A 24975-nucleotide genomic window follows, 5' to 3' on the forward strand; every position below is an offset into this window, starting at 1 on the left:
ACGTTGATCCATGAAGCCTAACAATAAGGGTATCTTCTTGCACGACAAAATAGAGCAAAAGAAATCAAGGGTTTGAAATCACATTAGATCTTTAACTAAATAAATAAATCAGAAACAACCATTAATTATTCTAATTGCTCTTACAACCAATAATGTTAAATAGTGAAGCAAACATAGTTTAATTTCAACCATCAATCATTCTAATTGCTATAAACAATATCAGTTATAATCAAAGGAGAATTATAATTAAAAGTATTGTGTCCACTATAAGTGTATGCTACATGAAAATATGTAAAGCGAAAGCTTGACAGAAAACCAATTTATGCATGGTTTGCCTGATGATCAAGAAACAATTAACAAGATGCTTATACACTTCTTTTCTAAACCCAAGGGCTAATGCTTTAGTTATCACAAAACCATGCCAGCAAAATTGCTCCGGAGGAATCTTCTGAACCGTTGAAGGACCTGAAATTAAAGTATATGGCATAATATTTAGTTCATCTGAAGATCTGTAATTGAACATCAAGCAATAAATCCTGAGTTAGGTTTTTTCTTCTAGTAGACATGTAATAAAGTCCAGACAGATTTTCTGTTCACTCCTTCCTTGTGATGTCAAAGCCAGAAAACCCAAATAGCAATTTACTCAAAATTAAACACTTATTGCTCTCCAAACAACAACTCATTAATACAAAACACCTATTTTAAAACAAGTTATGATCTAGAGTAATAAAGTAAGTGTCTACATTTACTAAAAGTAATCTTTGCTCATACGCTATAGAATAAAGCACATACAAGAATTCATCGAAAAAAATCACATGTATTAAAGTTCAGAATGCATAATTGGAATCAATTAGCATATTAATTTATTACAGTAGTCATAAAGCCCTGTTAAAACAATCACACACACACATAATATACAGTAGCAATCTAAAACAAGAAAGATATGACCCACAATCACTAACCAACCATTATTGTCATTAAATATCACCCATAGTTAATGCCATATATGAATTAGTATATTCACATTAAAATGGATTGCAGCAAAATAGAGTATATTAGTATCAAGCAAATAAGTGAAAGAAAAGGCATACTTGGAATTCAACATTGGACCACTACTAAAGTGATTGCACATGACTTAGCTTATTTTAGGAATGATCTAACAGCACCTAGATTACTCCTGCAAAATAAGAGTAAAACACGAAAATTAGGACTGCCATTATATATTTCGAAAAATCAACTTAGTAAGCTTAGACAATGTATAATCACCTAAATTACTCCTGCTAGCTTTAGGACAGCATAAGATACGACATTTTTAACAGAGTTTTCTGAATGCTGTGAAGTAGGAGCCACTGATACAACTTTCACTTTATCTGCAAACCGTGCACGTGAGAGAGCCACATATAACTGACCATGTGAAAAACACGAACGAGGGAGATATATTAACACTTGATCTAAAGTTTGCCCCTGTGACTTGTTTATAGTCATTGCAAAGCTGAGCTTGATAGGAAACTGGTTCCTCTGAAATTGGAAAGGATATTTCTGAGAACTTGATGGTCTGAGTTTAATTCTGGGTATAAATACATGTTCCCCTTGATATTGTCCGATAGAAATCACGCACTCAATTAAATTAGGGAAAAACCTTTTACATATAAGGCGCGTTCCATTGCATAAACCAGAAGATGGCAGAAGGTTTCTAAGCAATATTACTGGGCAGTTTTCTTTGAGCACAAGATTGTGAGGGCTCATTCCACCTGGACAAAGTTTATTTAGGAATTCTGTAGGATATACGTTGCCACTATCATCTAGGACACTGTCATAGCTTGTATAAGATATGGCTTGTCCTGGGAATCTCTCAATCATGAACGAATTTATAGTATCTACATCGTCATTTATAGGTGTTAGAACAGCCCTTCTTGAAAAGATTTGAGGGTCCAGAGCACCTGAACCAAGTTCTGGAAAAGAAGATTCGAGTAACTCATCTATTGGATCAGCATCAGGCTGGAAAGTCTGCACTATCTGAGGTGGCAACTCAACAAAATCACTTTCCATGGTCTGCAGTTCACCGTTTCCCAGTGCAAGTAAAAACTGAGAAAATGAAGGATCTTCCCTAGCTCTTAGATTTTCAGTTAACCTGAATCTCCGCAAATGCTGCCATATATAAGAACTCACTATACTTGCTTCCACTTCTTCTCTAATAGTCTTGTTAGGAACAACAGGCAACACTTGTCGAAAGTCTCCACCGAAGACAATTACCTTCCCACCAAATATCACATCACTATCACATATGTCTTGTAATAAAAGGTCTAGAGATTCTAGATTTTGCTTGTTTGCCATAGATGCTTCATCCCATATTATAAGAGCTGTTTCTTTTATTAACGCTGCCAGGCTACTTTGCTTAGAAACACTGCAAGCTAATGAAGCATCACTGTCCAATGGAATTTTGAATCTTGAGTGTGCTGTTCTACCTGATGGAATATTTGCTGCAGCTATTCCAGACGTAGTAGTAGGTAAAACAATCTTATTCATAAGGCGGATCTCAGCATATAATGCATTATACAAGAACGTTTTACCAGTTCCACCAGGACCATCTACGAAAAATGCCCCTGGTTTTCCTTCTACGATATGCTGCATAATACAAGTAAAAATTTCCTTTTGTGCCGTATTAAGCAAGCCACGACTTTCTATACAATTTTGAGGAATCGGAGCATCTAAAGCATCTTGAATGTCTTTTGTTCTATCAATCTGGTTATCAGTGTCTTCCATTAAAACAGCCAGACCACAAGCAGATAATGACTTGCCCATGGCCTCTAAATGCTGCTCTACTGATCTGACAGTTAATCTTTTAACTTTGTTTTCAACACCAGGGTATTGGCGTGCAAAATCTTCTGATAATGCAGAATAATATTTAAACCATAATTCTTCAGGGTTACTCGGCTGACAAAATATAAGAACAGTTGCAAATAGTCGGCGTAAAGCCCGAGGGAGCTGAATTTCAGTTGCTTCTGCTAAACAAATGCTTGCAGCATCGTCCTCTTCCAAAATGCCAGCTCTTAGACATGCTTCTTTAAAAGTTGCACACACATAACCTTCAACTGTGCGCAAGTCTGTGAATGATTTTGGATTTTTGACATTCAGTAATAGAAGCCGAAGGTAAAAGCGTTCACCCTCCGAAGGAGCGACAAAAGCTAATCGCCCTATCATCAATTTTTTATTTTGCCGTTTGGACCATGATTTTGCTGAAGCATCCCACTTATAGTGTTCAGGAAATTCTACATATGAGTAACCAAGACCATTATCAGTAGCTGCATTCATACGGAAGAACTCAGTTAATTGAGTCCTACCATAAACACCGCTTGCAATACCAACATCCAGACGTTCATAAGGGCGTACACAAACTGTGTTCATGTCTGGAATATGAACTGACAAAGGTAAGACTGGTGGATGCATCTCAAATAAATCAAATCCAAAAATTCTCCAAGCTGCCTCACATGGCGACACCCACCTCCCCGACTGAAACTGAGCAATTTCATCGTTACAATTTTTATCTTCAGCCAGAATATTGAAGGCCACTCGATCGTGTCCCTTGTAAACATACTTATATAAATATTTCACTGCTTTAATAGTTGAACAAACTTCTACGTTCAAATGACAATCAAAGAGTGCTGTGAGATAGGGGTTATAAGGGACAACCCATCGGTTATCTAACTGAGCATTTCTGACTTTCAATTGTTCTCCAGTATCAGTTCTCTTATAGCAAGGATAGCCATCTTTATTTGTTGTTGTTTGTACGGTGAATTGTTTTGGATACCCATTTTTACAAGAAATAACATTATCCTTCTTTCTCATACAAGGACAATCTCGATTTAAGCGGCCACATGGTCCATGCATCATATGCCTTAACACAATTTTACGCAGCTCAGGCTGAGTAACAGGAGGTATTTCTGCACAGACATATTTATCATAATCAGCAGGACACTTCATCTTATGTTGTTGCTCTAGAATCAATAGGAAATGAGCATGTGGCAATCCTCTTTTCTGAAACTCTATGACATATATCATTGCTGCCACTTTACCAAATACTTCATCTTTTTTTATTTTGTTTTTCAGAGCAATCAACTTTGCTCGAAATATACGAGCAACTAATTCTGGCCGGTCTTGTGCGGTCTCACCAGGCTCTAGCTCATCTTTTATCTCTGGCCAATTTGCATTGCAGGTCATAGTGACAAAGAGATCAGGTTTCCCGTATTTCTGCACAAGAGCCATTGCATTCAAATATCTCCTTTTCATATCACGAGGGCCTCCTATAAATGATGGTGGCAAAATGAACTTATGACCAACATTAGCTGCACTTGTCTGGCCACTCTCTACAGTGTCTAGAATCCCTTTATAAAGATCCGCTCTTATTGTATCCTGATTTTGCCGAAAAAAATCTAACCTTGTGTTTTCAACTTTGATATACATGTCTGTGATATACTGCAAAAATGCACGGCCTGCTCTTAACAGCATGTTTCCTGGTCTAATTTGAAGCTTATAACAATAGTACTCCCTTGCAGAGATATTCTTATCAGCTTTGGTATGTTTTCCAGAAGCTCCTACAAACATTAAAGTCCAGAGAAAATTCAAATTAAGCATACGATAAGGAAACACAAGTATAAAAACAGCTTTAAAAATAATACCATTATTCTTTTAAGAACTTACGAGCAGCTTCTGCATCTAGAAAATCTGCCGGAGTGTGCACTGCGCAGGACTGTATCGGATCAGGTTCAGTTGCCACTTGTCTGCCTCCACCATAAGAAGTTTTCTTTAAACCCTGATGCCAACCACATTCACCTCTTGGGAATAGCAAGGGATACTGCAAAGGATCATAGCACCCATAAAAATGAGCAATCCGATGAGACTTTGAAGACTTTGCTGTTACAAGAACATGTGGCCATGAACTCTGACTTGACGAAACACTATCAGGCCAGATAACAGCAACTTCATCTGAAGTGGGAGCATTATATACTCTTTGATCTGGTACAGTGTTTGAATTTATTATAATGTTAGTACGCTCATCAACATTTACTTCTTTCAAAGAGCGGAAAAATCTTGCATATGGATTATCTTTAGTTACTTGCATTAATTTGTCAATAACATCTTGTCTTAATTCAGGAAAGCAGTCTGTTCTATGTTTCAATTCATTTTGCCCATCATAGAAATAAAGTTGCAGATACTTTGGACCATTCTCATCTGGTAATAAGTCTGGTACAGAATGATATATTTGGCCATGCAATTTAAAGACATATATACCTTTGTATGTTTCTCTATTAGTTTTACCTCCAATTGAACTAAAAGCAAATAAGTTATTGTATAACCGTGCATATTTTCTAAAATGGAGAGCATCTTCATCTCTTGAAGTAAAAAGCCTCATTAATTCAGGGGGATATTCATTCTCAGCTATTTTAATATCACCATTACCACAGCAAAAATGTAGAGTTTCAAACTCAAACTTCTTAGCTCCACACTTATCACAGTAAGTAGGTGGAGATAATTCTAGGGGATGCCTAGGTAATGGTTTTCCTATAGTTGCCGCAGGGATTTCTGTCATAACATTAAAGGGTATTTGAGATAATTTGATTGTGCAACTATGTATGTGTGCAAAATAGATAAACTGAAATTACTACTAAACCTTACTTTTAGCTGCATCCCTTAGCTGTTTTGAACTTTGGCCATTTGTTGGTGTAGATCTGTGAGTTGAAGGCCTCTCTGTAGCATGACCAAAAAGAAATTAAACCAGATCTTATAAAAAAAGACTATATATATATATATTCAATTTTGTAACTCAATGTAAGGCAAATGACCCACTTTCAAGTACAATATATTTCGAAGGTCTTGATTTAGGCTTTTTCGATCTTGGTTGTTCTGCTTGACTGTACAAAGAATAAAGAACCTATGAATTTAGTTCACCAAAATAATAATTTTATTATTTTAAATCATCTATTTTACCTAGTAGAATTATGAGTTGATACCAAAGCACTCATTCGCTTTGATTTTCGACCTTGAAATGATGGTCTCTTAAAATTAATAGGTGCATCAGCTATCATATAAACAATTAAAACAATAACTCAGCAACTCAAACATAAAATAAATATCATAAATGAACATAGCAATGCGCATATAAATAGAAAGACTTATCATAAGAATCATGCAAAATTTTCAAATATACCCATATTACTTTGCTGCAGACCAAGTCATGTCAACCATTTGCATGCACATCTCAACAATTTGCACAAGTTATTAACGATCTCAGTTTATGTCATTAACTGTATAAAGAACATATATAGAAATACTCAGCAGGTGCAGTTAACAAGATGTTTTTTTAATAAAAAACAAGGTGCAATTTAAAAGGCTCTGCAATTTAAATCCTCACAAATTTGATCAATCTAATACACTAACTTGCATATCTCCTTCAACTCAAGCAAATGTTTACCTTTTCCAATATTTGTTCTGCGTAAACTTCTGTGATTTAAGCCTATAACAATAATTCCTGAATTTTACACTGATCTCGATTTCAAATTGCAATATCCTCCTGTTTTACTGCCACAAAACAAAATAAATGAATTCTACTAATCTACTACATTATTTTGTACCTTAATAAGAGCATGTGCATATCATTAACAATACTTGCTTTGTATTATTTTACAAAGCCATTGAAGCTTGTCATTATCTCATCTTGTTACTGCCTTTAACTCTAATCCTACTTTAAAGATTTCCTTTTCTCCCTATTCCCTCACATGCTTATATACATACATAAACTGAGTTATACAATCGAAATTTGAATATCAGTATACATAAATAGTCACCATTTACTGCAAACAGAAAAGCTAGTGCATAATTAAAACCCGTATTTACATTTTCCATGTAGCCTCAAAAAGATAAAATACTGAACATATTTAACACCAAACATGAAAGAGCATTGTAAAATCAAGAAGACATACAATTAACAATAAAATTAATGAAAGAGCAATATTAAATTAAGAAGTCATGAGAACTACAATAAAAAGTTAATCCATTCATTACTCAAGATACACATTACATTATATTTCAATTACAGCCTTCAAGTCTGTTTTCTAATGAAAAATTTCAGCCATTACTACTCATAGACCTAGGCTTTAAGACAAAAGGAAAGATAATAAGCATATATCAATGCTAAATCTAAACACCTATACCCAGGCATACAACTTTCTACCCAAAATACTAATGTAAGTCTCCATATAGGCTAAACAAACTTTGCCCGCTTCCATACAGTCTCTAATTCAGGTATGCCAGAAACCAAAGGTTCAGCAACTCTAACAGTAGAAGAAGATGCTGCATCTAATGCTGTAACCGAACGTCTTTTAACTGGAGCAGCTGGAGGCAAACCAATCTCAGGGATCCGAAACCTCTCAGAAGTAGGAGTCAAGCATTCATCAGTAGCAAAGTTTTCCTCTCTGGCAGTCAAATGCTCCTTTAATTGGTAAAACCTTCTCTTTAGAGCGCTGCAAGCAACATGCTTCTCCAAAATTGCACCATAATTAGCATCAATGATCTCTAGATTATACTTAGTCACCAAGTAATGAATAGTTCTTTTGGCAGCTTTTTGCCTCGCATCAGCTAACTCAGGACAAGCATCACTATATATGCATTCCATTTCACCTCCATTATGTGGGCAAGACACTGTTAGCCAGGACACAAAGCCCAAATTTTCAACCCAAATAGTCTCTAATGGACTCACCTCTGCTCCAGTCCTTGTAACAACGGCTCCTAAAAAGCCTACAAAGTCAATGGTCACATGAACAACATCACCAGATGGTTTTTTGCCCAAAACCTTCTGTGCACCAGGCACCACTATCCCTTTTTCACTACATAACTCAACCACCTTATGCTTAAAAAGCTTACTGCATAGCTGATACATCCTTGCTCTATCGGATGTAAAATCATTCACCCGCAACCCAAACTGGTTCATCAATTTTTGCACAGCTTTTTGAGCTGCTCTCTCTTGGGACTCCTCAACTGTGTTAGCTTCCCCACCGAAAAATACAAATTCAGACTTCCCACATTCAGTCCTAATACGAACACAAGCATTATTCCTATCCCTATCTATGAAACCATAAACCGGTTTAGGAAAATTTAAACAATCAATCAATTGACCTAAAAGAGGTCGAAATGGAATGGCAATTTTGCTTGACTGAATAGCCATAACCTGTAACCGGGAAAAAAAAACATTTAACATATACATCCTCTAAACTTAAACTACAATCAAAGTGCAACAACTAAGGTAACATATGTAAGAAAACCAAGCCACCTTATAATATTCCAAGTTAAATCAATAATAATAAACTTACCACCAGTAGCTGCAATTAATTTTACCAGCACAGCCAGCTCCAAGTGCATACACCTACAATTATTCTTTTTTTTTCCCTTTTTTTTATCCAAAAAAAAAGAAAGAAGAAAAACAAAAAACACAAGGGCAAAAAAAATTAGGCTATGTAACCAAATTGAATGCTTCAAAAATAATACAAATGCATAAACAACTAATTTCTAGTAATTGTTCTATTTTACTTTCCTATTAAAAATATATAACTGTAAATTCAAATAATTGTACATCAATGTATGTCCAGGAAATTATGGTGCATAAAAGTTCAAGATTCATTAAGTCAATATCCAATGTTGTCTGTACAACTGAGATCCATAAGGAATTAAACCCATGATATTATATTTTTATCAAAATCTAATTAACCAATTACCCCAGCAAAGTTTCACATACAAACCTTTTCTTTCAGACAGAAGATAAAGAAGAAGCAAGTCAGAAAATTGAAACAAACCAAACATGCAGAACACATATATAATAAAGAATAAAGCAAAGGACACATCCCATATATTTTATTAGCCAAAAAAACCAGACCATATAAATTGTTCTAGTACATCATAAAAAAAATATCTTCTCCACAAAAATTATTAAATAATACACTGCAACCAAAAAAGACATCTGAAATATACTCTAGTTTATTTTTATCATTATTATAGCTTAAAAAAAAAAAGGGTATTTTTATCTCTTCAGAAAAACTGGAACTTAGTACACACTAAAACCCCTCTATAAATTTTTAAATTCACATAGATACACATTACAGCACCAAACCCTCCAAAAGCAATTTCCCTTATCAATAGTTTCTGAAGCTAAGTTTATATTTAAATAATAAACTAATAAGACAAATTTACAAGAGACATCACTGTATTTCGTTCATAATCTCTTTATTAAATCATTAAACAAAATTTATATGAGAAATTAATTTTTATTACACAATGCTAATTCTAATTTTATTTAAATTAGCTAACTCATGTTTTTAATCAAAATGAGATACTACAGGTAAATTGAAATGGTACTAATGCTTTAATTAGATTTGCTTAAAAACACTTCTCACGTCTTTATGAATTGATATTTTGATTTTGATTTAACAAATTTCCTACTGACAAATACTCAAGAGGAGAATACCTCATAGCACAAAACAACCAGATCCAAAAAAATACCACCACCGGGTCCTTCAAATTGAGCATATACACCACCATCAGCTCCGCGAATTCGCGCAACAACACCACCATTAACTCCTCGAAATCGCGCAACTACACCACCACCAACTCCTTGAAATTCCGCCATTGACACAGCCGCTGCAACACCCACACACATTAAAAAATCAACAATTAATTTACTAAGAAAAAAAAGGAAAAACGAAAAGGAAGAAAGACATAGCTAATGGGAAAAGAAAGCAGGAAAGAAAGAAAAAGAGTAAGCTACAGAACACCAACAAAGAAAGATGAATTGCCACGCGTCAGCCCACTGAGACAACATGCAATGTCAAAGCAAAAAGACCGAAATAGCCCGGTCAACTTGGTCAACCAGAGAAGGGTGCTAAGGGGCAGGGTGGGCAAAACCGTCAATTCTCTATTCATAAGGAACAGTAAAATTGCTACAGTCTTGGTGCTTGGGGCTTTTATAAGGGTTATAGATTTTGACGTGCTCTTTATATATATATATTGTAAATCCTTAATGCATCACCTTTTTTTTAGAAATATATCACGTATTTTATTACCACATCTACGAAATATGTATGATTTTTTACATTAAATTTGAATTTTTTAAAAAATGTTTGATTTTTTTTGTATACTTTCAGTGATACTCTAATGGTTAGAGGCGTATGGTTTCAAAATTGAAAGATAGAGATTTTTATGAAAACTTATTTAACTTTTGCCCTAAAATGGAAATTTAGGAAAACAAAAAAGGAAAGAAATAGTGAATATGATGTCATGCGGGCCATTGCATATGGGCCTCAATGAAGTCCAAGTAAAAAAGCTTCTTTTTTTTTTTTTGGGCTCAACTTTTACTTTTTCAAAACTCCTTTAGGCTAATAATAAATCATAAATTGGGCCCACTAAAAACCTTTAGCTTAGTCAAGCTAAACCTTGCCATCCAGAAATCTCCTCATCTTTGCTCTGAAGCTGCTTGCATGTTGATGATCAAATTCAATTTGATGATTATCTTGCTAACCCTTTAATTATTAATAATAATAGTATAGTTTTATGATTATATCATAGTATTATTAGTTAGATTAGTTTATAAGAATATAGTAATTATATTAATAATTGAGATGGAGAGAGTACAAATAACTTTTAAAAATCTTTTCAACTAAGATCGGTTACATACATGATTGGCATGTAGCAAAGTGATATCTAACTTCTAATCATCATCAGTGGCTGGCACCACATACAATTGATTCCCATACCTTCTTTTCTTTTTTTTTTTATTTTTTTTGTTACCAAAATAATTATTATAATTATAAATAAATAAATAACTATATAATAACATACAAGTGGTTCAAACTGCCTTTTTAATATGAAGAATATACTGTTAATTAATTAAAGGAATTAGTATAAGAAACTACGTGATTTTTAAAGAAAAAAGGACGGTGGAATGAGGGTAAAAAGTGGTACCTTTAATTTTAAGCTGGGATTTGAGTATCTATCTTTTTTTCAGGTGAGTATCTATCTTTAGTTGGTACGGAATTAGTTGTATTCTTAAAATTGTTTGTTTATAAAATTTAGTGTGTATTAGTGTATTTGACGAGATTTTTTCACCTATTAGAAAATTCAATTGTAGCACTTCCTTGGCCTCCAAATCACATGTTAAAGTTTTAAGCTGTAATTTCTTTGTCTGATTTTTATTTATTTGAATTAATTTAATCTTTACGATTATGAAAGCTAGGTACACTTTGTACTTTATTATTTGAGTTTAAAAAGTGTTGTTTAAGCATGTATAAATTATCATTATATGTTATTTGAATTTCGAATAAAGATATATGCTCTAAATCACTAAATTGGAGTGTGAATTCTGTCTAAATAAAAATTAAATTAAACATGAACCAAACTAGCTAGACATAGCAATTTTAGTAAGTATAAGGGATTATTTAATTCACCTTATTTTTTATCTGAACTTATTATTTTTCAAAATTAATAAGTAAATATAAGTTGAATTTAACAAAGCCTAACTCATGTCCTTGAAAATTAATTCCAAGTTCAGATTGCATGGTTTGGTTCAAATATGAAAAGATTATTCAGACAGACAATTCAATCCTTTTTATATTTATTTTTTTGTGAATATTTTTCAATCTGTATGTACTTATATATTATTTAGTTAATATATATACAGATATGTTTTCTAGGTCATTGGCTATTTGTATGATTACAATACATAAAATGCAAATACTAGGTAGTAGTAGTGTCCACAGTTTCTGTAGAGTTATTCTTGAGTAAAATAATTATTCAGATATATATGATATTATTAATTAATTGGGCACATAAACTATGGACTTTCATGTTTCAACTATAAGCATGCTCAGCTCATTGATTAGTATTTTTGTTTTCATATAAATCTATTTTTAAATTTTTTTTTTTTTCCAATAATAAACTTAACTTTAACTCTAAAAGTTTAAAGCACCTTTTTTTTTTTCCCTCCATGCTACGTAATTTTAATATACAAAATAAATATATACTACCTAAATAAATAAAAGGTCTACATATTTATATGTAACACTATTATGTCTCGATGCTGATCACCAATTGGCCACCAATAATGGGTAGTAGGGATAACAAAAAATACATTTAGGCACATTTAGTCAATGTTGAGAGCTAATTATGCAAAAGAAATAAAGAGATCGAAAGAAAAAAGTTGGAAAAATAAAGCTATAAATTGGATTCATGCATGTGGCTTCCATGTGTCAGTGAATTTTTTAATTGATAATTAGATGATTTTCGCCATTGTTTTGACGTTAATATACTTTTTTTATTTGTTCTTTTTGTGTATGTTTGAGTGTTTGACCAAGACTAAAAATTACTAGCCCCTAAGAATATAAAGTAGATTTGGTCGATCCTTACCACTTAGAAAAGAGGGGAGAGGAAGGAAAGAGGAGTTCAAATTTCATAACATATTTATTTCATATACACTATAAAACTAAGTCATTTTTATTGTAAGAATATCATCCTTAATTAGCTTGGATCTCGTTTAAGAAAATAAAAATAAAAAAAATCATCCTTAGAGTTTTAATTTATTTAAAATTTATTATTTAGAATTTATTATTTACTTATTTGTTGATTGAATAAACAAATGACCCTGGGTATACATAATAGGCTCTGTTTAGAGAAGTAAAAGAGATAAATAGTTTTATGTATTTATTAGCATTATTGAATAGTGATGACATGAATCATCTATCTTATAAAACTATTTGATGGTGATATTTATTTTCTCCATTTATGTATGCTTCACCTAATATTGACTTGGAGCTTCATCTTGTCGTACTTCATGATAACAAAAAAATTAAAAAAATGCTACGTAAATTAAAGTTGATAGTTTCTTCATGTATGCTTACTAAGTTACTACGAGTATTAACCAAAATATATACTTCGTATGATATTCCAGGTTTAATTTATCAAATATTCATACTTAGCTTGGATACAAGTAGCAAATTTGGTGATGCTCGCGCCATATTAACATTATAAGTCATTCTATATAGGTAGGGTTATATCTTCATAACCCTATACTAGATCAGACTTGAAGATTAGGCTGATTATACTTGGACCAACACCAAATTAAATAACTTTGGGATTTATTTATATATTGGTACAAACCGATTGTTAAACACATATATATAGGTGTATGTTGGTTTGATCGACCATTTTGTAGTACTTCTTAGCTTGCTTTGGGTGGTTTTATTTATCTAGTTTATTTTTCATATAAATGATCGAGCTTTAAGGACATTTATAAATTACAAATAATGGATTGGGGTAGGAAGATTTAAACTTATGACATACCATAAACTCTCGGTCTAGCAAGACTAACAATACCTAATTGTTTAATGTTATACGGTGTACAATTTAGAGTTATATGCAATCATACATATATGTTTGGCAAAATAATTTTTTTTTTATTGTTTCTAGCTACTTAAGTATACACTACTTTATGCAACCCAAGCCAATCAATCCTTAAAATTGTGAAAAAAATATATAAATAAAGGGACAAACATTAAAAAGCAAAAAGAAGTTAACAAACAATAACTATTAATTATTGACATTTATCAAACTATACTAGCTCCATCCATTTAATTTAGTTATCATGTTTATACATTTTTTAAATATAAAATATTTGTTCTTACATATGGTTATATAGTACAATAATTATACAAATTTGAGTATAAATAGTTTGTTTTTGATTGAAAGTACAAAAAAAAATACGACTATACCGTTCATACTTCATAGACGGCGTCGTATGTAGTAAACTAATTACTAATGTACTACGTACATTAAGTAATTGCATGATTATGTAATGTAACGTAATGTCAAGCCCCCATTCTCCCAACATGAAGAGTGAAACAAGGAGAAATGTAAAAGAAAAAAGAAAGAAGAAGTAGGTTGAAGTTTGAACATCTATCAAAAACTAATGTATGATTGACCATCATATAAATATTGACATTTAATCCCAAGAAATACTTTTACATTTACATCTTTAAAGATTCGAGGCCTTCGTTTTGACTGATCACTGCCTCAATATTGAGCCCTCACGTGCAATCCCACTTGACCATCTTATTCCCTCTTTTTATTTTTATTTTTATTTTTATTTTTTTTTTATTTTATTTAGTACTACTTCATCTGTGTTTTAATACTGGATTTAAAAGTGTAACACTTATTAAAACACACAGGGAGTACTCTGTATGAGCTTGTATAGAATATTACAAGCTTTTGCACTTTGAAAGGAGGGGTGGATGTTATTTGAATACGTGATCTCCTCAACCCAATGTTTAATATTCCATTTTAAAAGGAGGGGTGGATGTAATTCAAATCTGTAATCTTTTTGCCATGCTAGCTTTGATATTAAAGGGTCAACCCAATTAAAAGATTTGAATGGTTGAGGTCTAAAATTATGTTTTATACTCTATTAGTTTTTTTATGATCAATTTTAATTATAAAGATCTCTGACTATAAAAATTCAAAAAAAATCCACTAATATAACCACAATTTATAAACATTCAAATCGTACCTTAATAACTTGTGGATCTTGTTATACTCTTTTGACATATATTTTCAAAATTAACATTTTTTTTAGACAAAAGCTAATGAACGCCCCCGGGGCGTTAAATAAGAGAATTAAAGTGCAAATATTAGAGTATAATTAACATTAATTACACCGAACGACTCATGATTTTGTCATGAATTCCTAACTTAATATCATTTCAACCAATATAATTTATTCTTATCTAAGGCCCCGAGGCGCTCGTTAGCAAGATCCTTTATATATATATATATATATATATATATATATATATATATATATTCATATCATACTTTGTATTAAATACTCACAGTTAGGGCTGTACAAAGTTTGGTCTGGACCGTAACCAAACCAGACCAAACCGCATTTTATTGGTTTGGTTTACGATTTGAAAAATACGATTTGGTTTCGATTCTTTGGGAAATACGGTTTGCGGTTTGGTTTGGTTTTTCAAAAATTATAAACCAAACCAAACCGTAAACCAGTAAACCACATTTTAATATTTATATAATATTTATAAAAATTAAAATAGTTATTATATATTTTTTAAAAAAAAAATAAAAAAAAAAACATGGAAAATCATTAGAAGACGGTCAGTAATTCAGTATACTACTATACTCCAAGATCAGTTTAGCTCCGGCAATCATTAATATCGCATAATGTATGTAGCCCCTGATGTTGTCAAGTTGCTGCCAATTATTAAAAACTATAATGTAGTATGATTTTTTTTTTTTTTTTTGACAAATGTATTATGTTTTTTTCCACTGTTAATTTGTTATGTTTTATTTTTATTATGTGTTATTGTGTTAGCACTTGATTAGTTGGTTGTTATTTTTATTAAAACATTGTAGTATAATTTATTCCGTTTGGGCTAATTATTTGAACATTATTATAAATTTATTAATATTTGACAATTTTTAGGAAAAAATGTCATCTCATCATAAACCGCAAACCAAACCGCATTATTACGGTTTGGTTTGGTTTGGTTTTAATATTAATATGGTTTGGTTTGGTTTGAAAAATTGACCAAACCGTATTTTGCGGTTTGGTTTGGTTTATACTCAAACCGCACCAGGCCAAACCAAACCATGTTCACCCCTACTCACAGTAGTATATTCATGGTTAAAGATAAAATATTAAAAATTATAAATTTGAAATGTAAAGAGAAAAGGGTAATAAATTAATAATATATGTAGCCTGCTATATATAAGCAATAAAAATGGAAAAAATAATTAATTGATTTAACCCTCCTTTATCAATATAGAATTAAAACTCCCCCTTTTAATTTCACCTAGTCAATCGGGACCTGTTCACTGTTCTGATCTCAACTAACAATCTTAATTCTTGTTTGGGAGTATATATAATACCAAAGTCATCGTATAATAAAGTAACATTAAATAAAAAGGAGATGGAGCAATTAATTCTGTGAGTAGTCATCTTCCAAAGTTTCCTAGGAGTATGTTATGGCAGTTCATTTATGGATGGGATTACTTTTGCAATAGGAAAATTTGGTTGTCTACTTGTCTTCACCATTTCATGCAACAAACCGCCTTATACAGTTATTACTTGTTGGTTACTTTGATTAATTTATATGAATAATTTCCCATTAATTGTCGGATATTTGTGTACAAACAGGGACTAGTGTTACTCACTGTTACTGCTGTGTGTACGTACCCCTTTTACTATATGTTGTCTCAATTTTACAAAGTATACATTGAACGAGTAATCTTGCAACTTTGCAAGGAGTAGAATCTATTATCATTATTACTCGACTTATTTCACTTTTTCACTTGTTTCTTTGGTTTGCGAAACACTTTATTTAATGGAATAACTTTTGTATACACCTGGTTTACACTAATATTAGTGTACATCGAACAGTATAATGGTAATTTTTAGCTAATTTTAGGGTAACTTTTTACCTTTTTTTTATAACTTTAAACATAATACAATTTTTATATAAATCGACAACAAATTTTTTTTTATAAAGGTAATTTAATTACACTCAATCACTAATAATGTACAAACAAAATGTTAATTTGAGTAATTTAATTTCTTTTTATATTCTATTAGTCCGTTTAGTCCTTATAGTTACTACCTAACAATTGATGCGGAGTATTATATATATAATGTCGTTAATCCTTGTTAAACACACTTTAAAATCACTTAACTATAACTTGTGTGTAATTACAATAAAAAAAAAAGGTAATTACATATATATATATATATATATATCAAAGATTTTATATATATCATTATATCTCAAAAATCAAGGGCTTGGATTAAAACACAATAATAGTGATCAATTATTTTCATTTTTGAGAAATCATTCTGGATATTTTCACATCAATAAGATATAGTGAAGGATTTTTTTTATTTATTGGAAAAAAACTGAGAATAATCAAATTAAGAATCGTAAGGGATTTTTCTTTTTATCATTGGAAAAGATACGATCATGTATAAATATGATTATATGAAGTAGTAGTATAAAATTAAAACCTATACATACCAGCATTGTATGACAGCATCCCAACCAAAAACATAACACACGAGGGCCGGATCCAACAGTGAGCTAGTACTAAAAAGTATATTATCATCATGCAAAATTTCGGATCAACGGTCAGTAAATTCATAGAACCTGTGTAATTAGTTTCTATGATTAGTTTGATTGTACTAGTTATTAGTTACGTAAACATTCCATTATTTTATATGAGTACATTGTATCAGAACCTTCTAAACAAAACATTATTCCCAGAGGTGTACAACATAATTGTACATACAGTTACTTAGCTTAGTTTTATACACATATTGTATTCACTAGTTGACCACTTTATAATTGATACACGTCTGTATAATTATATCTTGTCAGTCGTCACCTTAAGATTAGATTTGTAGATGAATTAACTTTAAGTGCGGAAATTTCTTGTACCTCTACAGATAAGAATAGTATTTACAGATAAAACTTAATCTCAACTCTAAAGAAGATAAGGTGTCTTATGTCTACCCTGTTAAATTGAGTTGGATTGACCTATTCAAAATTTCGGTCTACTATAAGTATATACACCTAATCCTTAATTAATTACATTCTATATTTGAAAATTATTCCCCAGTAGACAAGAAACTGACATCAAATTAATTGGTAAAGTAAAAATCGAAAATTCCTCCGTGGATATAGTTAAAAAAAAAAAAAAATAGTAAAAGCTAAATTAATTAGTTTTAATAATCTAGTAATCAAACAATAATAACCAATCATGCAATAATTTTTTATCCTAATCAATCCATGACAAATATGTAATCCCCTTTCTTAAATTTTTTTTATTTTTCTTCTTCTTACTTTCTCTCTCCTAAAAATTTGATTCCCCCGCACCACCAACAGCAAAGTACCATTATAAAATCCCTCCTTCCACTCCTCAACTTTTCCATTCCCATCATCAATATCATCCCTCTACCTTTAACCACTCACTACTTTCTCTCTCCTAAACTTTCTCTCTATTCTCTGGTTTTCATTTCCGGTTATATCACTTCAAGAATTCGCTTATTTACCGACGGAAAATAAATTAGACAAGGCCTACTATTACAACTTTGTAGCTATACTCTATTTACCTTATCTACGTCAAAGAATTAACGCAAGTAGTTGGCGGATAGAACCAACTTTAATTTTATTTTTTTAATTTTATCTTTTTGTCAAAAAAAAATAAAAAGATACGAGGAAAAATGTTGGAGGCTTTGAAGTACTTGATTGGCGCAGCTGGGGCGAGCGGGTACGGGTCGAAATCAACGGCGGAGGATGTCACCGAGAACCGTCGTGATCTCAGCCACATCACCGCCATCATCACTGGTAATAATTTAATTTAATTTGTTATTTTTAGTTAATACAAAAGTAACATGCACAACAAAGATGATTCATCATTGACGCATGATTATATTATATATAGTACATATGATACAACTAATATATATAGTAGGAAATTTTTTTATGATTAGGCAATGATTAAAGCTTCGATTTCACGCTAATTCATTTTTGTTTTTGTTATATTTTGTTTGGCTTCTTATCATTTTGGTGTTGTGGTCCATGAATTTTGAATTATAGGTGCAACGTCGGGGATAGGGGCTGAAACGGCTCGAGTGTTGGCTAAAAGAGGGGCTCGGCTTGTACTTCCGGCTCGAAGCTATAAGACGGCTGAGGATACCAAGTCTCGGATTTTAGCCGAGTGTCCTGAAGCTAAGGTGGTCGTTATGTCACTTGATCTTAGCTCTCAATCATCCGTTAGAAAGTTTGTTCGTGAGTTCGAGTCCCTCCAACTGCCTCTTAACCTCCTCATGTAAGATCCGCTATTAATTGTCACGTTGATAGTGTAATACGTACATATATTATATAACCCGACAAATGAGTATTATACTAACGTATGTATATACAAATGAAAACAGAAATAATGCGGGGAAGTTTTCGCATGGGCATGGAATCTCAGAAGATGGAATAGAGATGACCTTTGCAACTAATTATTTAGGTAAGTAACAGAAAACTATAGTATTGCATGTGATGTATGTAGTTATTATGTACAGATAGTGCTGTCAAATTTCAAACCGAAACCGTTTAACTGTCCGAAACCGACCGACCCAAATGAGAACCGAACCGATTAAAAACCGAATGTTTTGGAACCGAAAACCGACCCGAACCGTATTTTAGTAAACCCGAAACCGAATCGACCCGAGTAATGGTAAACTGTTTAAGAACCGAACCCGTTAACAAACCGATCCGAATATAAACCGAACTGAATGAAAACCGAACCGAAAGAGAACCGAACCGTATCTAAACCGAAACCGTTTCCAACCCGAAACCGTTTAAACTGGCATAAAAACCGTTTACACCGAACCGTTAGCAAACTGCTACCCGTTTGCACCGAACCATTTAAAAACCGAACTGATTGTAAACCGAACTGGTTATAAACCGAACCGTCTATGAACCAAACCGCTTATAAATCGAACCGTTTACAAACTTATTTATTTTTTTTATTTTGAATAGTACAAACTTTTTTATATAATTAAATGGATTGAATATTAGAAATCTTAAAATATATTTAGCATATATTCCAAATTTATCAATTTTTCTAAAGAGCCACACACAATATTTAGCATATATTCTAAATTCATCAAGTTTTCATCTACATGAAACACAGTAACAATGTACTCAAATTTACCCCAAGCAAATAATACAATCACAAAGTGCATTGACCAACAATGCCACTCATCACCATCATCATCATCACTATCAACAGAAATAACCAAAAGCAGCCAAACTGCCAGTTTACATAATAAAATTTTTAAATGCATTTAGCAAAAAAGTTTCTTGAAATTACTCAACAAAAGCCACAACATTTACCTACACCCTTAAAGGCTTAAAACCCGCGGATGTCAAGTAACTAAAACAGTCAGCAGAGACAGCAGCAACAGCAGAACAGCAGCAGCAGACCAGCAGAGGCAGCAGGAACAGCAGAACAGCAGCAGAACAGCAGAGACAACAGCAACAGCAGAACAGCAGAGACAAGCAGCAACAGCAGAACAGCAGCAACAGAACAGCAAAGACAAGCAGAACATCAGAACAGCAACAGCAGAACATCAAAACAGCAGCAGCAGATTAGCAGACAAGCAGAACAGCAGAACAGCAGACAAGCAGAACAGCAGCAGCATAACAGAATAGCAGCAGACATGGCAGAATTCACCGCAAAGCATCTCCTAGGCTTGAGGAAAAAGAAAAGCTATATGTCAGCAGAATTCAGGAGGGAGGCAGGAGGAAAATAAGCTACTTAAAAAAAAAAAAAAAAAAAAAAGATTAAAGAACGTCAATACCTTCCGAATTTAAGTCTAGGCTATGCTAAAACTTGCTGTAATAGTGTTTCGGAACCAGGACACATGCACCCTACAGTATGGCCTCGAATCTTTGTACCATCCGCTGCTGGTCCAAATTACTCGACTTAAACCAGCCCAAATCAGAACAAGTAGCAGTGTAGCACATATCCGATTTCTTGCAGTGCATTTAACAAATGTATCAAATCTACAACTAATCAACAGTTCTTGAAGTAAATTCAACAAAAAATATATCATTTATACAACTAATTAGAGGTGAGATATGGTAAAATGCATTAAAAATTTAAAATTGCATCCAATTCAGTTTCTTTTTTGGAATATTCCCATTAACAATTTCATTTCTAGCAGTGTTGCAATCTGAAAGTAATTCATTAAACGATGTTACATAACTAAAATCGACCAGCTAAATACATCTAAATCAATGAAATAACACAACCATCAACAACAAATATCATTATAACCCTAAAAACTAATTCTTTAAACTACATACAGTAACAATTAAAAAAAAACAACACCAATTCATACCGTGAATTTGGAGCAATTAGGGCAGCAAACACCAATGACACCGTGAATTTGGAGCAATTAGGGCAGCAATATAGAGAGAGAGAGGCGCCGTGAGTGAGAGTGAGAGTGAGAGTGAGTGGTAAGGTGAGGATGAGTGGCGCTTAGCCGTGAGAAGAAGAGGCGCCGTGAGCATGAGTGGTAAGGTGAGAATGGTAAGGTGAGAGTGAGAGTGAAAGGGTTTCAAAAGGGTGAAAGTGGTTTCATGGAAATCTAACCGTTGATTTTTTTAATCTATGGTTCAGATTGGTGATCCATGTGTGTTGTGGGAGAAAGAATCTAACCATTGATTTTTTTTAATCTATGGTTGAGAATGGTGATCCATGTGTGTTATAGGAGAAAGAATCTAACCATTGATTTTTTTAATCTATGGTTGAGAGTGGTGATCCGTGTGTGTTTGTGTGTTGTACATTCATCTACTAGTATATCTGTATTTTCATACACGCATTTGATCGGGATCAGTGCCCAAGACACGTATTAAAACATCTACTAGTATATCTTTATTTTCATACACGTAAAAATTATAAAAACGTTATATTAATAAAATGTATAAATAGATTAATTTAAAAAGATCACTAATGAGCTACTTCGTATAACTTTGTAGTTTGTACTAATACATACGAATAACGATGATACGAATATTTATCTATGAGATATTGACATGGTTAGATACCACGTGTTAATAATGTGTAGTACATAAGATCGATTGAACTGATCAATATGACCTTGTTAATTAGTCATTACTCATTAGTGTTTTCTTTCATTATACAAATAAAAGCACTTTGTAATATCTTCATAATTTCATGAAAATATATAATGATAAACGATTCATAATTATCAGTCTTGTTGACTAATCAAGTATCGAATTACCAAATTGCAAATTTCCATTTCACAAGAAGTCAAGAACTCATCAAGTCATGATTATGATTGTATGCGTAGTATATAAATGATTAAATAAGAAGCATATAATAACCTAATTGTATAACAATAATACATTAATACACTAATTCTTATAATCTACTTCGTAATAAACTAGTAAGATCAGTATGACTAAACTTGAAACAGAGCATAATATGTATTTATAAAATAAATGAGAATTTGTTTATAATATGTTGCCTAAATATGAAATGATTCGCGACTTGCCGACTTTATTTAAAACTTGTGAACGCAAAAGGTTAGCAAGTACTATCAAATTTCAAACCAAAGCCATTTAAGTGCCCGAATCCAAACAACTCGATAAACAATTTATTTTTTCAAACCGAAAACCGACCCGAACCGTAATTTAGTAAACTTGAAATGGAACCGATATGAATAACGTTAAAGTGGTTAAACCATCGAAGAACCGAACCAATTATAAATTGAACCGAAAAAGAACCGAACCGAAAAAGATCCGAACCAGTTACAAACCGAACCAAAAAAGAACCGAACTGTTTCTAACCCGAAACCGTTTCCAACCCGAAACTGTTTGAACCGGGATAAAAACCGCTTACACCGCACCGTTAACAAACCGCAACCCGCCTGCACCGAACCGTTTACTACCCGAACTGTTTACAACCCGAACCGAATTAAAACCGCTTAAGAATAAACCGAAACCGAATCGAACCGATAACTATTTAAACCGAACCAAAACCGACCCGCGAGACAATTAAACCGATTCCAAACCGACCCGATTAACTACCGAACCGATTTCAAACCGAACCGAAACCGAACTGTCAAACCGTTTTGACAGTGCTATGTACAGAGTTATATTAAGAAAATGTCATGTTTATATAATTAATCAAAGTGGTATTTTTTTTTAAAAAAAAAAACAGGTCATTTTCTGTTAACAAAACTGTTGGTGAAAAAAATGGTGGAAACGGCGGAAGAAACAGGAATCCAAGGGAGAATAGTAAACGTGTCATCAAGTATTCACAGCTGGTTTACCGGCGATATGATTCCTTACCTCGACCTCATAACTAAAAACAAAAAGTATGTACTCTCATCTTCATTTTTCCTTAATCTTTGATTATTTTTTGTTTTGACTATATTAATTTCATAAATTTATAGGGATTAACTAGCTTTGACCAAATTTTAATTGGTTGGAGACAATTAATTTTTAATTTTTTTTGACACCTGGAGACAATTAATTTGTTTGTTTAAGTATTGGGTAATTAAGAGTTTGTCTTTATTTTTAAAAATTAATTTGTTTATTTGGGTTGAATTGCAGTGAGTATGATGCGACACGTGCGTATGCTCTCTCTAAGCTTGCCAACGTACTTCATACCAAAGAGCTTGCTCATAAACTCAAGGTATATAGATTATTTTCATTCCTTCCCTTTTAATTTATTATTTTACAGTATAGCATATTTGGTTGGCAGTAATAATCAATTAACACGATAACTTATTTCATTACGACTTATACACGAGTACATCTATCTCTATGTTCCCGGCCCTAATTTTTTTAGGGAAGAATTTGAGTGAGGGGGATTGCGTTAAAATGTTTTTCCGCCAGCCAAACATAACATTTAGCCCTACCAACTAAGCTTAACATGTTTTGGTTTATTTTTTTTATTATTAGATTAAGTGTTAATAAGTTTCTAATTAAAAATTGCAATTTTATGCAGCAAATGAAGGCAAATGTTACAGTGAATTGTGTTCATCCTGGAATCGTGAGGACTAGACTCACTAGAGACCGTGAAGGCGTTATAACAGGTAATTTCACTCACATAAATATATTAATACTTCAGTTGTTTATCATAATATGACGTGAATATAAAGTCAAGGTCAATATATACAAATATATTCAACATAACTTAATTAATGATATACATGTATGTATTACTTGCAGATTTGGTGTTTTTCTTGGCTTCTAAGCTCCTAAAAACTATTCCTCAGGTACTTCATCACCTTCTAACTTATAATTACGAGTAATATCCGCTAAAATTGTTTATATATTATTAGAAAATATACTTAACAATATTTTACGTGTATGTTTACAGGCCGCAGCAACCACATGTTACGTTGCAACACACCCCAGACTTGAAAACATATCAGGGAAATACTTTGCAGATTGTAACGAAGCGTCCCCGTCAAAGCTTGGGTCGAACTCGTTCGAGGCCGAAAGACTATGGAACGTGTCTGAAACCATGGCTGCATCTGAAAATCCTAAATTAGTTTTTCATCTATAAATATCATTATCATTATAATTAAATAGCAAATTAGTCTTGTATATTATATATACTTCTACATGTATAATTAATATAAATATCACTAGGAATATTAGAAAAAAGTTTGAGTAGTTTAAGATATATGATACTATATATACATATGTTAGTGTACTTGTATCAAAAAAAGTATTTATAAATATTTACTAGAATTAGTAGTAGTTAGAAGTGGAGTTGCAAGGATATAAATCTTTGTTTATGGGAGATCATAGTTTTGATGATTATAAAAAGTTGTACCTTAGCTTGTAATTATAAAGCAATCTTAATGCTTCTTCAATCCAGCTTCATATATACAAAGTAGTTTTAGTACATAATAAAATTATTATTGTACTATAAAGTTCTTTTTTGAGATTTATATTGTTTAATAATACTATGTATAATTGTATATTATATATATATGTATATAACCATCATATATTTTGTGGGGCTTGGCTTTCTTTTAAGTCGATGTACTGTATTTTGCCTTTCTATGTTGTTTATGTGCTCAAATCATGTGTAATCCGTCCCTTTTGAGAGTAATTATATACAACTTGGATTTAAATATTATAATAAAGCTATAGTTGATTGAATTGGTCAATGTCCTCACTTGTTATCATCAAACTTAATACTCCATACTCCGTACTTGGTATATGTCATCGATAAATAGAGTATTTAAGAAAATAAAAATAATAATATTGATAAACCGCTCGTATTTAAATTAAGTTGTCTATAAGTAGTTCTAAGCACACTATCACTATC

At 32.3% G+C, this 24975-nt stretch overlaps 2 protein-coding genes across 2 annotated transcripts; one reads left to right on the plus strand and one right to left on the minus strand.

Annotated features, from left to right (window-relative positions):
* Nucleotides 1-1171: 1171 nt before the first annotated feature.
* On the minus strand, nt 1172-6209 carry LOC145606043 (uncharacterized). The gene is made up of 7 exons (XM_081662108.1): nt 6206-6209; nt 5986-6076; nt 5845-5909; nt 5674-5745; nt 4699-5580; nt 1276-4592; nt 1172-1177 (listed from the first exon to the last, which is right to left on the minus strand). Exons 1-7 carry the CDS (start codon nt 6207-6209, stop codon nt 1172-1174), a joined length of 4437 nt encoding a protein of 1478 aa, XP_081518234.1.
* An 11812-nt stretch (nt 6210-18021) lies between these two features.
* Nucleotides 18022-24398, plus strand: LOC145592693 (short-chain dehydrogenase TIC 32 A, chloroplastic-like). The gene is made up of 8 exons (XM_081649209.1): nt 18022-18446; nt 18699-18930; nt 19037-19116; nt 22846-23002; nt 23241-23322; nt 23638-23725; nt 23862-23908; nt 24013-24398. The coding sequence occupies exons 1-8, from the start codon at nt 18323-18325 to the stop codon at nt 24199-24201; spliced, it is 999 nt and encodes a 332-aa protein (XP_081505335.1). The 5' UTR covers nt 18022-18322; the 3' UTR covers nt 24202-24398.
* The last annotated feature ends 577 nt before the right edge of the window (nt 24399-24975 follow it).

Source organism: Chenopodium album, chromosome 2 (genome assembly GCF_948465745.1).
Source record: "Chenopodium album chromosome 2, dcCheAlbu1.1, whole genome shotgun sequence".
Classification (NCBI taxonomy): domain Eukaryota; kingdom Viridiplantae; phylum Streptophyta; class Magnoliopsida; order Caryophyllales; family Amaranthaceae; genus Chenopodium; species Chenopodium album.

Bases quoted from the DNA above. Each gene is read 5' to 3' on its own strand.
- LOC145606043 (XM_081662108.1), bottom strand. The intron at 5,910-5,985 runs GTAAAATAGATG...TTCTTTGTACAG, and splicing joins TCAACTCATAATTCTACTAG to TCAAGCAGAACAACCAAGAT. The intron at 4,593-4,698 runs GTAAGTTCTTAA...TAATGTTTGTAG, and splicing joins TCTAGATGCAGAAGCTGCTC to GAGCTTCTGGAAAACATACC.
- LOC145592693 (XM_081649209.1), top strand. From the start codon at position 18,323: ATGTTGGAGGCTTTGAAGTACTTGATTGGCGCAGCTGGGGCGAGCGGG. The intron at 23,003-23,240 runs GTATGTACTCTC...GTTGAATTGCAG, and splicing joins CTCATAACTAAAAACAAAAA to TGAGTATGATGCGACACGTG. The intron at 23,909-24,012 runs GTACTTCATCAC...GTATGTTTACAG, and splicing joins TCCTAAAAACTATTCCTCAG to GCCGCAGCAACCACATGTTA.